Raw genomic sequence first — 13,000 nt, 5'->3', positions numbered from 1 at the left:
CTGTTTTATTTAGAAAATGTAGCTGTCCGAATCTGTTGATTTCACAGTTAAATTTAGATGTTGTTATACTACCAATTGGTGTTAATTAAGTTGTCCAGTTTGGGTTAGAACTACTATCCGAATGTGATGTTGTTATGTTGATTTAGTAACTTGCATTGTTGATGATCTTACAATGTTTGAAACAGGATATATATTAAGTATGATTTTACAAATTAAATGTCCTGTACAATTGATGAGTTGTTATATTAAAACTGTCTTCATTTACGTTCAATTTAAATGCTTAATGTGTTGCTGTAAAGTGCTAATTTGTTATCTTAAAAAAATGTTTCACTCAGGGCAAAAATTAAAAAATTGCAATAAATTTAATTTAAAAGATGAAAGGACGGAAGGACTAAAGGGATTAATATCCCATTTTCTTAAAACACGCGGACCCTCCGGGTCGGATCGGGTCAGATTTTGGGTTAAGGCAAAACGGCGTCGTTTTAATGCTGCTATATAAGTCAAAATTTTAACAAAAAAATCATTTGAGCTCTTTCTTTAAAAAAACTTCAAACACTCCCTTTAATTCTCTCTGTCCCCATCTGAATCCGACCATTGCTCAGGTGACGGACCACTGTACCGGCCACACTGCCAGCCACCGTGCACGGTGGCCGGAGTTCAAAAAATCTTAAATTTTCCTGCGGTTTTAAGGGTAATCTTTCCTCATTTTTACTTTTAAATATCGTTTCGCATAAAAAAACTTTCAAAGAGAAAAGAAGACAAATACGAACTATTTCTTGTTTTTGTTTAAAATTTTTTTTGATTGTGTTTTGTATTTTGTTCATATAAAAATAAGAGAAGTAATAATAAGAAACAAAAGTAGAGATTAGATGAGGAAAAATGAAATCGGAAATCACCTCCGGTTTTTATTTTCCGTTTTGTATCTATGCGTGTATTCTATTGATGAAAATTCCCCCCTCCTCCCCCTTTACAATGTTTTTGATTCTTGATTTTATAGCCTGAATACATATATAGAAAGTACAATCTTTGATTTCTTTCTTATTCTGATTGGCCTTTCTTTCCTTTTTTGCAGGTCTGAGGCGAGATCTCCGGTGGACTGGTGCGCCGATTGAGATGATTGTAGAGCGATTGAAGGTCGTGCTGGGCGGGGCTCTTGTCTGCTGTTTGTGGTGCTAAGGATCACAAGGGTTTCTGCCCTGGTGTTTCGAATTTGGGCCCTGTTGGGTTGCTGCTTATTGGGTTTGGGTAGGCTTAGGATTGGGTTAGTCTAGTTTGGTATTGTTTTAACATTTGTCAAAGGACTATTAAAAACTTTTATTATCATTATTTTTTGATATTTTGGACTATGCCTTGGCTTCCAATGGGCCAGGAAAAATTAAGGTATTACAAATATGATCAAAACAATGAAGAAGCCCACTACAGTTCAGGAGTTGAAATAAGCCAGCTTTCGAATGTTTGATGAATGCCCATCAAACTTAGCATCCGTGTGTTACATGGGTAATTTAAACCAGAACAATAACCCCTATTCCAACACGTATAGTCCAGGGTGGAAGCAACATTTGGACTTTAGTTGGAATAATCAAGGTGTAGGGAATTTTAACAATGTTACAAGGCAGAATGCCAACAGTGCAACACCTGGTTATAATAATCCTATGCCAAGGAAAAATGTCCAACAGGGTCAGACGTCAGCTTCGTCATCATCATCTATTGAAACGCTGTTGAATGAATATATAGGCAAGAATTATGTCATAATTCAGAGTTAGGTTGCATCTCTCTGAGCTCTTGAGAGTCAAGTGGAGTATTGCCAAGTGATACTGAGAATTTGAGATCACAATGGAAGGAACACTGCAAGGCCATCACTCTTAAAGTAGAACTTAGCTAGATGACATTGCTCAAGATGCCACGACAGAAGAGGATATCTCGAATAACAACTATGTAAAGATCCCAGAGTCATCTGAAAAACACATTGAACCTAAAAAGGGTAAGCAACAAAATGTTGTGGTAGAATAAGATAATGTTGTCAACAAGAATGCCATGGAAAAACAATATCAGCAACTTGAAGGATGACCACCTTTACCTTTTCCTCCGCCATTTCACAATTCTAAGCAGAATATTCAGTTCAAAATATTTTTGGATGTATTGAAGCAACTCCACATCAACATACCACTGGTTGAAGCTTTGGAGCAAATGGCCAATTATGTGAATTTTACAAAAGATATATTGCAAAAAATCATAGATTGGGAGAATTTGAGACTTTCATTCTCACTAAAGGGTGCACAGCAATGTTAAAGAATAAATTACCTTTGAAGCTGAAGGACCCAGGGAGTTTCACTATCCTATGTTCAATTGGAAATCATTATGTTGGTAATGTGTTATGTGATCTAGGAGCGAGTATATATCTAATGCCTATGTCTATTTTCAGGAAACTGGGAATTGGAAAAGCAAGACCTACTATGGTTATGTTGCAACTGACTGATCGATTCTACGCACATCCAGAAGGTAAAATTGAAGATGTACTAGTAAGAGTAGATAAATTTATCTTCCCTACGGATTTCCTTATTTTAGAATATGAAGCTGACTAAGATGTGCCAATTATTCTTAGAAGACTTTTTCTACTACAAGCAGGATGTTAATTGATGTGCAGAAAGGCGAGTTAACCATGAAAGTAAATGATTAGTAGGTCACCTTTTATGTATTTAATGCTTTGAAATGTTTTGATGTTAATGATGAATCCCACGCCATTAGGTTGATAGAAACAACAGTGGAGGAGTTCACCAATTTTTGTCACAACAATTTCAATAGTGACGAAGAATCACTTTAGTAGAGTGATACAATAAGTTTTGAGGAATTCGGTGAATTATTGGAAGCCAAGCAGATAGTGGATAGACCAGGGAAGAAGTTTGGATCCTCCTAAACCTTCTATAGAGGAACCTCATACGCTGAAGTTAAAACCTTTGCCACAGCATTTGAAGTATGCATATTTGGGAAACAACAGTACCTCACCGGTAGTAATTTCAGTGGCGCTAACACCCGAGCAAGAGGCAAGGTTGTTAGAAGTTATTCAGTGGTTTAAGAAGGCATTGGGATGGACCCTACTTGGTATAAAGGGAATTAGCCCTGTATTCTGCATGCATAAAATTTTGTTGGAGGATTGCCCGAGCAATTTTATTGAACAACAACGAATATTGAATCTGATCATGAAAGAAGTAGTCAAGAAATTAAGTGATTTCACATATTCATGATCAATTCCATATTAATTTAGGCCTTATAAACTTACATATTTCATATAATAGTTCCAAGAAACTCATATTTTCAATTGCTCTTTATCATTTACATAACAAATCTCATGTTTTAACATCGTATCAAACTTATCGACTAAAAGCATGAATTAACTAATAAGTCTTATTCATGGCCCAAAAGACAATTATTCATATTTTTAATTTAATGATATAATTAATTTTAGGTGCTTAATGTGCTGCTGTAAAAGGTTGATTTGTTGTCTTGAAAATGTGTTCATTTATGTCCATTTTAAATGCTTAATGTGCTTTCCAAAAATATATGTTTAAAGTTACTTCCAAGTTGACAATTGAAGTTAAAGAAAGAAGTATAATTCATTTTGTGGAAGGGATTTGACGTTAACTTACAGGTTGTTTAGGTTGAACTGCATGAGGGAGTTAAAGTGGTACTTAATACAATTTATTGCTAATTAATATGCTGCGGTTATATTGTATATCATTGGCTGCCCAATTAGGAAAAATTCATGGTGTTTAGCTAATTAAAATGTTTTTGATATAACGTGAATCATTGACTGTCCAAATTAGGGCATAATTATGGTATTAGTTAATTGAAATACTAATGTTGTGATGTGGATCATTGGTTGACCAATTTAAGACACTTATTGTATTTTAGTTATTAAATGTTGCCGTTAGGAGAAGGATTATTGCTGTCCAAAGCATGTAATTATGCTGTCCAAAAGTGGCATTTGTTGTGTCTATTTATGTTTTAAGATTTGGTCCAATTTTTGTAATTAAATTGTTGACCAAATTAGTAATAAAAATATCTAATACATAATTCAAAATTCTCCCTGAACATGAATGTTATGTACTGGTCAAATTGGTACCGATACTATCCATTTCAAGCTTTAAAGAATTATTCAAATATAATGTTATTCTTAATAATGTTGGTTAATGTATGGATATTTTGAGCAATTGTAAGTTCATATGATTTTTAATAATGCAATGTGTAATTTAATGTTATTGTCTTGATATTAAATGAGATGTAAGTTTATATGTAAGTAATACATCAATTTTACTTGTATTATGATATTTTATAATAATATTGGAAATATGTTTGTTGATAATTACTTGATTGGTGAAATTGTTGGAAAAGAGAGAGAAATCCCGGTTGAACCTTCGGAAAGATTGGATGATACAGATGGTATGTAGCTAGGTCACATGTATGGTGCTGAGTGCACATCATGTGTACAAAAGAGCTACGAGACATTATGATATAGCTAGGTCGCATGGGTGATACTATGTGTACACCATGTAGACAAGAGAGCTACGGGATATATGTAGCTAGGTCGCATGCGTGATTCCAGGTGAAGGACACCATGTAGACAAGAGAGCTACGAGATAAACCGGCTAGGTCACATGGGTGGTACTAAGTGTTCACCATGTGTACAAGAGAGCCGAACTATATGATGGGTGGAGCTATCTGCTGAACCCATCAAGTATTGAGGATTGATCTGAAGTGTTCAACGACAGACTTACTATGTACTGCTTTGTGAGTTTTGTGATGAATAAGTGCAGGAACTTGGTTATGTGAATGATGTGTTCATTAAGTGAATGGGATATGGTAAGGTTATAAACAAGTAAGTTATACATGAGGATGATTTTGTGGTGACCTTGTAATCATGAGCCTATACTTGTGATGTATGAAACACTACAGGAAAATAGGGCTTTAGCGGCATTTTATCAAAAAACGCCGCAAAAATTGTAAAACACATAGCAATAGCGGCGTTTTATCAAAAACGCCACTAAAAACAGAGCAATAGTGGCGTTTTTTACTAAAACGCCGCAAAAAATAGAGCATAGCGGTGCTTTTTGCAAAACGCCGTTAAAAACCAGACATTAGCGGTGCTTTTGAAAAAACGCCGCTAAAAACTAGAGCATTAGCGGCACTTTTGGAAAAACGCTGCTAAAAACCAGAGCATTAGCGGCGCTTTTGGTAAAACGTCGCTAAAAACCAGAACATTAGCGGCGCTTTTGGTAAAACGCCACTAAAAGTCATATAACCCCTAAACCCAAAAAAATTATAAACACTAATCTATAACCCCTAAAACAATAATTATTAAAATTTATGGTTATACAATATATTAAATATTTTCTTATATAATCGTAAAAGAGATAGTATTGAATTTAAAATATCGAATTAATTATCATTATAGTTTATGGTTTATGGTTTAAGATATATGGTTTAGGATTTAAGGTTTATGAGTTAACTATAGTTTAAGATATATGGTTTAGGGTTTAAGGTTTAGGAGTTAACTAGTATTTGAAGGTTTATGATGAAGTATGGGTTTAGGGATTATAATTTAGGGTTTAATGGTTAGGGTTGGAGTTTAAGGTGTAACGGTTTAGGGTTAAGGGTTAAGGGTTTAGAGTTTAGTGTTTATGGGATATGGGTTAAGAGGTTTAGGGTTTAGATTAATTAGTATTTTTTAATTTATATATTAAATGATTTCTTATATAATTGTAAAAGAGATAATCTTAATTTGAATATATTAAACTTATGATTATAGTTTAAATTATTTAAGAGATAATAGATAAACTTTCAATGTACAAAACAATTGAGAAGTGGACAAATGTACACATTCAAGTGAACATGAAACAATAGAGGAAAACAAAATTGAAGTACAAAAAAAAAAATGAATATATAGAAATACCATTGTAAGATTATTACAGTGAAACAAGGAATGAATTATGTGCAATATTTTTGTATATTTTAGTACCGTCATTATTTTTGTATAAGATATATATTTTTATTCTAATAATATCTTAAAAACACAAATCTTGTATTATGTATAATTTATTGCACCTATCCTTTACACTTATTAAACTTTAAAAATTTATACAACAATTCTAAAATTTTAGCTTTAGCGATTTAATATTCATAATATTGTAGCTCAAATTATGTATGTGCCCGTATATCAATTGTGAATCCTTCTATACTATTGTACTAATAATATATATTAATGTATTATGTGCCTGTATATTAATGTTAATGTATTACTGTAATATGTAACTCAAATTGTCAATCCGTCTATATTATTGTACTAATAATATATATTAATGTAATATTGAAGAGTTAATTGATTAAAAATAATAAATGCAAGTACAAAAAGAGCAAGGTACAGAGGGGTACAAAAAAGATTCAAAATTGCTAACAATGAGATTTGAACACAGGTACTAAGGTAAAGAGCAAGCAAACTTAACCAACTAAGCTATAGTGGCATTTATACTAAAAATGCTGCAAAAAATTAAGCTATACTAGCTTTTTTTAAAAACGCCGCAAAAAGCCATTATTTTACCCAAAAAAAAAAGAGAAATCAAAATCCCGCTCACTCTTACCCGCTCGTTACTCCCTCTTTTTCTCATCTATGTCGCTTGCCCTAAATCTCCCAAATAAAATTTAGCTACTTTTCTTTTCTCGATCTGGAATAAAAGAAAAAAAGAAACTGAAAAAGGCACAAAGGGTTTTTGGAAGCAAAGCAGAGCGAAGAACTGTGTGAAGCCAGAGCTATCGAGCATGTTCGAGTTTTAGCACATGAAATCGATGGTCGTCAAGTGAGTCGGCTTATCTCTTTTAACTTTCTTTCCATCATGTCCTGTACTTTTTTCTTTTTTTTTTTCCTTTCAATTTTACTGGATAGCTTTAAATCATTACTATTTTTAGTAGTTTATTCTCCCTGTTTAGATTGAAGGTAACCTACTGGTTTTCTTCTAATTCAAGGTATCAGTCGCATTCACGTTTTTCTGTTAATGGGTTTTCTTTATTTTATTTTCTATGCCATCGACTTTTTTCTTTCTTTCTTTGAGGTGCTCTTTAAAATCTGCCGCAATGTGTTGTTCCAGCCGTTTCTTGGGTTTCTCTATGGATTCAATTGAGATTATAGAATTATAGGAATTTTTTTTGTGTTGGATTGCGTATGGTAAAGAATCTAAAGTTTACTCTCCTTATGTTTGATGAATTGCCTATGAGAGAACTATTCATATCGGTATAGGAAAAGGGTACATTTGTTGTTAAGCTGTTGAAATTAGATGCTTTCATTAGTTCATGGTTTGAAATTCTTTTCCTCCACAAACAGTAGGAATTGATGATATATTTATTTAGCTTTGACATTTTAGAGGTGATTGAATAGGCTCTTTGTAAGTTTCCAGTAGTAGAACTGAATATGGGATTTCAGTAGTTAACTAATATAAGTGTTTTCTCCATCATCAGGAAAAGGCTACTGAACAAGATGCTGTTGAAATCTTGATGTATGAGAGTTTACGTTTTGCATACGGCTTGCTTGAGGTGTTGATCTTTGTGACTTCTATCACCATATGGAATAAAGGCATCATTAGCCAAATAATTCTTTCGTTCCCTATAGCAATTTTTATTGGGAGAAATATGTTTGCTGAAAGGAGTAAAAAAGGTACTTCAAATTTCATTGTTTGAATAGTATTTGATTTATATATTCTTTTTTCATTTATTTCAAATTCATTAGAAATGTTTATTGATTGCACAAGTCAGAGAGGTGAACCAACATTTTAGTTAAAATGATTACCTTCATTGTTTAACTATTAACTTCACCTCCATAATGACATGTGGTTTATGTACGAAGTTTAGCTGAAATGAGAAGAGAATGATAAATTTGTGGATATCAATTTAGGTTTTGATAACTTCAATGAATCAATATCTCTTGGTTTGGTTAAGTTTCATTATATTCATTTAATTTTAATAATTATTTGTAATTTTATCTTTTTTATTAAATATTTTATAATAAAATCTTATATAACTTTTTTTTTAATTTTTTTAATAAATTGCTTACTACCCTCAATTTCTAAAGTAAAATGTTTGAAGTATATTTTATAATTTTTTAATGAAGCAATTTCAGGCTCTAATTAACCTGCTAGTGCATCACTAATGAAGTGTTTAGTTGCTGGAAATTGAGATGTTAATTGAGGTGTATAAATGTTGTTAATTGAAATGTTAATATGTGTGTGTGTGTGTGTGTGTGTCCCTTCTGTTAAATTCTTCGTTATGTATTTAATAAAGTCAATTTTGTGTCTGGCTACAGGCATTAGTGATAATAAGATATATCATTATCACTTAAATCTTGGAGGAAGTGTTTCTACCAAAAGGCTGACTAGGCTACCTTCAATTCCTAAGAATGATGCAAAGTTCAGCTATACGCCATAAACATTTCTCTGATCTTAAGTTATACAAAACATTATGACCTTATTTATTTGTTTATTTATAAAAAAAACTAATATTGCTATGCTACCACCAGTCCTCTAGTGGTTACTAATAGTAATAAAAAAAGGGGAAAAAGAACAAAGCTATTCCATTTTGCTGTACTTGAGGTGTATAAATGTTGTTAATTGAGATGTTAAAGTGCTGCAAATTAAAGTGTTTAAATGTTGTAAATTGAACTGTTAAAGTGCTGCAAATTGAAGTGTTAAAGTGCTGTAAATTGGAGTGTTTAAGTACTGCAAATTGAAGTGTTTAGTTGCTGGAAATTGAGATGTTTAAATGTTGTTAATTGAAATGTTAAAGTGCTGCAAATTGAAGTGTTTGAATGCTGTAAATTGAAGTGCTTAAATGTTGCAAATTGAAGTGCTATAAATATTGTTAATTGAAATGTTAAAGTGCTGCAAATTGAAGTGTTTTACTGCTGTAAATTGAAGTGTTAAAGTGCTGCAAATTGAAGTGTTTGAATGCTGTAAATTGAAGTTGTGGATTATTACCTCTTTGAATGTTGGTGCAAATTTGTTTCTAGTGCTAATATTTAAAAGAATCCTGTAGCTATTTTTGCTACTCTGGGTGTTCTGGTTTCAATTTATTGGATGTTGATTAGTTTTTAAGCTCAGATCAATTTTGGACCCTAGTATTTATGCTTTCTATTTCTTATGTTAGCTGAAAAGCTTTGAGTATTGACCTTGAAGGGTATCATTCCAAATTCCAATTTTATGTTTCTTTCGATTGCTAACTGTGATATACTAAGTTTTTTACACCATGAAACTTAGATTTACTTTTAAACTCTTTAAATTTCTTGGTATGAAACTGAATAATCATTTAATAATCTAGATGTGAATCTCACTATATTGTTAGGCAGACCAAGGATGCCTGATGTAAAATTGAACTTGCTTCTGATTATTTTCATGCCATAGAATGAAATTATGGAATTGGTTTCTGTTTTTTCTTTTAACTTTAAGACCATAGAAGTAGGTACCTTTTTGTTGCTACTGTAGGCTTACTGAGTTCACACCAGGCTGAAGAGATTTCATTGATTGTAGTGGAAAAGTACTTCAGCTCACTTCCCGGGCTCATAATTAAACCTGAATCTTTTTTTATTACTTGAATAACATACTTGAGTTTAACTACTACATTTTTTAATTGCCTTGTTTTTTTTATTTGGTGGTTCTCTACTTAGCATTCATCATTTGTGGTAGTCCTTAATTGAGTCTTCCTAGGTATAAAAGCATGGTAGAGCTATTGGTTTAGACAAATGTGTGCACGAAGACATTAACTTAGATAGTTTTCTACCTTTGGAACCATGTTGCTTTAGTTTTCTTTCATTTTCATTTGCCGACCAAACTTCATATAAGGATATGAAGATTCAATTGCCAAATTCAAAATTTACCGTTTGTTTCATATAAGGATCCTTTCATTTCCATGTTGATAACCATTTACAGAGAGTGCATTGAATATAAATTCATAGTATATAATGTTCTTATTCACTGCTTCTTTACAATCATTTCTATTTCTTTAAGTTTTTTCAGATACCATGATTCAACGCTAGTCTTTTAGGGTAAAACGTTGCTTTTTATTGCTTTTTATTGGCATGTAAAAATACAACCAGTATGAATAATTGTCATATATATATAATTAATTTGTATTCTCGTTTTTCTGCGTGTTAAATTTATAATAATATTATTTGTTTAAATATTTTAATAATTTTTTAAAAAAATCATTAATAAATTAATAAATTAATGTAATTATATATATTAAATTTTTTAACTCATTTAGAATCAGTTAAATTATATTTACTATTAAAATAATAACGGTTTAGAAAACTTATTTTTTGCCCAAGCTAGTTAGAGTCTAAAGTTAATTGCAAAATTTTGATAAACTTTTTAGTGTTTTGTTTTAGTCTCTGATCTTGTATTTGATGGCATGGCAGAACACACTTATCCAGGATGGGAAGGAGATGGCATCAGTGCTTTATACTTATCGCAGCTGTGTCAAAGCACTTCGTCAGGTATTTTAGCCTTAGTTGATTTTAATTTATACATATTTTTAAGGTAAACAATGTTCTAATATAATCTGCTAGTTTTAGTGTAAAGCAATGTTCTTTTTTATGTGGTGTAGGGGGTATGTTGGAATTCACAGTTCGGGATTCAGAAACTTTCTGCTAAAACCGGAGCTGCTTCGATCTATTATGGATTCTGGTTTTGAACATCCTTCCGAAGGCAAAGTTTTAAACTCATGTCTGATGTTAACATTCGTGAATTCCATGAATTAAGTCATTTTGTTTTTCTTGCTTTTAGTGACTTATAATGGTGGGCAGTATACAAGTTTGGTGCTTTATTATTTTGATTCTATATTTATATTTAATCTAATTTTTATTATTTATTTTAGTTTTGATTCTATATTTTTATTTTTATTTTAATTTGATAATGAATTTTAATAGAAAATTTTTATATTTAAATCATGGATATTATTCTTCTCAATATTTTGATAATGAATTTTAAATTTTTTTATATTTTTCATGATCTTTTTTATATATATATATTTTTTAAATTTCATGACTTTTAGCGGCGTTTGTGGGAAAAGCGCCGCTAAAGGCCATGACCTTTAGCGGCGTATGTGGGAAAAGCGCCGCTAAAGGCCATGAGCTTTAGCGGCATTTGTGGTAAAAGCGTCGCTAAAGGCCATAACCTTTAGCGGCGTTTTTTTTCAAATAAACGCCGCAAAATTTAGCAGCGCCATCTATAGAGGCGTTTTTTTGCGGCGCTTGTAAAAACGCCGCAAATAGTTTTAGTGGTGCTTAAAAGCACCGCTAAAGGCCTAAAAAATGCCGCTAAAAGTCAGTTTTGCTATAGTGAAATGTGGTGAAAATGATTTGTGATATGTATGTTAAAATGAGGTTAATATAAAGAAAGTGTGAAAGAGTGAATTAGCAATAAAACTGTTTTGGACAGTAGCAGTGACGTGACTTTGAAAAATCACCAAAAATAGTAAGAATTTAATTAGAGGCTGAATGAGATATGAAATTAAATCTTAATGATTCTATTTTCATATAAAAGAAACATAGAAAGCAAAGAAATTCTATATTTTGAGATATTTATATTTTTGTGAGATTGGTTCAGAATGATTACGTGATCCCCTATTCTGACTTGGTAAAATCATCATAAATTGTACAAATATAATTATGGGGCATGGTTTATATGCCTAGAAACCTTAATGAATATATTTTTTATTGGAATAATCAAAAACATTATTTTAATTCTGTACAATGAGATAACTGAGTTTTTATATAGAGAGGTCAGAATTGTCAAACAGTGAAATAGATGAAACTTTAAGAAAAATATGGTATTGATTAGCAAAACCAAAAATTCTGAAAATTTTATGGTAGAAATTTATATGAATCTAGTTTCAAGGAAAATTTACAAAACTTGTAACACCCCGTACCCGAGACCGTTGCCGGAGTCGAACGCGAGGTGCTAACAGACTTAATTACTTTGTTTTCACAGTCCATTTAAAAAAAATTCCAGACAGGCTGGCTAACCGCGTCACTGTCGCCTTAAAAATCATATCTCGAGTTCCAAAACTCGAAAACTGATTCTGTAAATTTTCCCTGAAATTATACTCATATATCCATCTTTGGATTTATTTCTAGAATTTTTGGTCGGGCCAATTGGTACATTTTATTAGTTAAAGTCTCCCCTGATTCTGGGTTCGACTACTCTGACCTTCACGTATTACGACTTGGATATCTCCCTGTACAGAGCTTCAATACTCATGGCGTTTGTTTCTAATGAAACTAGACTCAAAGGGGAATCTATACATGTAAGGCATGACTTCTAATTGTCTCTGGATAATTTATGGTAAATTTTCAAAGTCGAAACAGGAGATCCGGAAACTGTTATGGCCCTGTTTCACGAGAACTTTAATATCTCTTAATATACTGTTCATATGATCATTTCGTTACTTTCATATGAAAATAGATTCATCAAGGTTCGATTACATAATTTATTCACTATTTAATTCCATTCCTACAAATTTTAGTGATTTTTCAAATCTACACCACTGCTGCTGTCAGCATCTGTTTTCAAGGTAAACTTTACCTATTTCGTGGTTACCATGGACCAACTAGAGTTTTGTCATACATAGGTCCACATATGATCATATTTAGCCATTCCAATGGCTGATCATTTGCCCAACACTTCCATTCCAGTCCATAGTTACATCTTGAAACCATATATATATATGTAAACACAAATGGTCTAATGCCATACTCCACTTCTACGAGCCATTTTCGCATGGCTGTACACACATACATCACAAAAAGTACTTGAAAAAAACAACAAAGGGATGTCCTATACATGCCATATCCAGAGTTCAACTAAAAGAGTACCAAAAGGGCTTTGATAGTGTGGATGACTTCGACTTCGATGATCCCGAATCCGATAGCTAACGAACAAAATCTATAAAACAGAGAGCCAAAGCA

General features: G+C 32.1%; 1 protein-coding gene across 3 annotated transcripts; it reads left to right on the top strand.

Moving 5' to 3' along the window:
- The first annotated feature begins 6,553 nt into the window (after nt 1–6,553).
- Nucleotides 6,554–10,907, top strand: LOC107961652 (spliceosome RNA helicase DDX39B). 3 transcript variants are annotated; one of them, XM_016897718.2, is made up of 4 exons: nt 6,554–6,848; nt 7,504–7,699; nt 10,451–10,528; nt 10,639–10,907. In XM_016897718.2, the coding sequence occupies exons 2-4, from the start codon at nt 7,540–7,542 to the stop codon at nt 10,683–10,685; spliced, it is 285 nt and encodes a 94-aa protein (XP_016753207.1). In that variant the 5' UTR covers nt 6,554–6,848; nt 7,504–7,539; the 3' UTR covers nt 10,686–10,907. The 3 variants fall into 3 exon arrangements, 2 of the variants coding, with proteins under 2 accessions (XP_016753207.1, XP_040971729.1); XR_005928711.1 differs by lacking the exons at nt 10,451–10,528; nt 10,639–10,907 and adding an exon at nt 8,345–8,866; XM_041115795.1 differs by lacking the exon at nt 7,504–7,699 and having other exon boundaries at nt 6,605–6,848.
- Nucleotides 10,908–13,000: the final 2,093 nt, after the last annotated feature.

This window comes from Gossypium hirsutum, chromosome A06, assembly GCF_007990345.1.
Source record: "Gossypium hirsutum isolate 1008001.06 chromosome A06, Gossypium_hirsutum_v2.1, whole genome shotgun sequence".
Taxonomy (NCBI): domain Eukaryota; kingdom Viridiplantae; phylum Streptophyta; class Magnoliopsida; order Malvales; family Malvaceae; genus Gossypium; species Gossypium hirsutum.
The sequence above is the reverse complement of the archived record's forward strand: the minus strand, read 5'-3'. Positions and strand labels throughout refer to the sequence as shown.

Coding starts and splice junctions, on each gene's coding strand:
- LOC107961652 (XM_016897718.2), top strand. CDS start 7,540: ATGTATGAGAGTTTACGTTTTGCATACGGCTTGCTTGAGGTGTTGATC. Junction 7,700..10,450: donor TGCTGAAAGGAGTAAAAAAG/GTACTTCAAATT, acceptor ATGGCATGGCAG/AACACACTTATCCAGGATGG. Junction 10,529..10,638: donor GTGTCAAAGCACTTCGTCAG/GTATTTTAGCCT, acceptor TATGTGGTGTAG/GGGGTATGTTGGAATTCACA.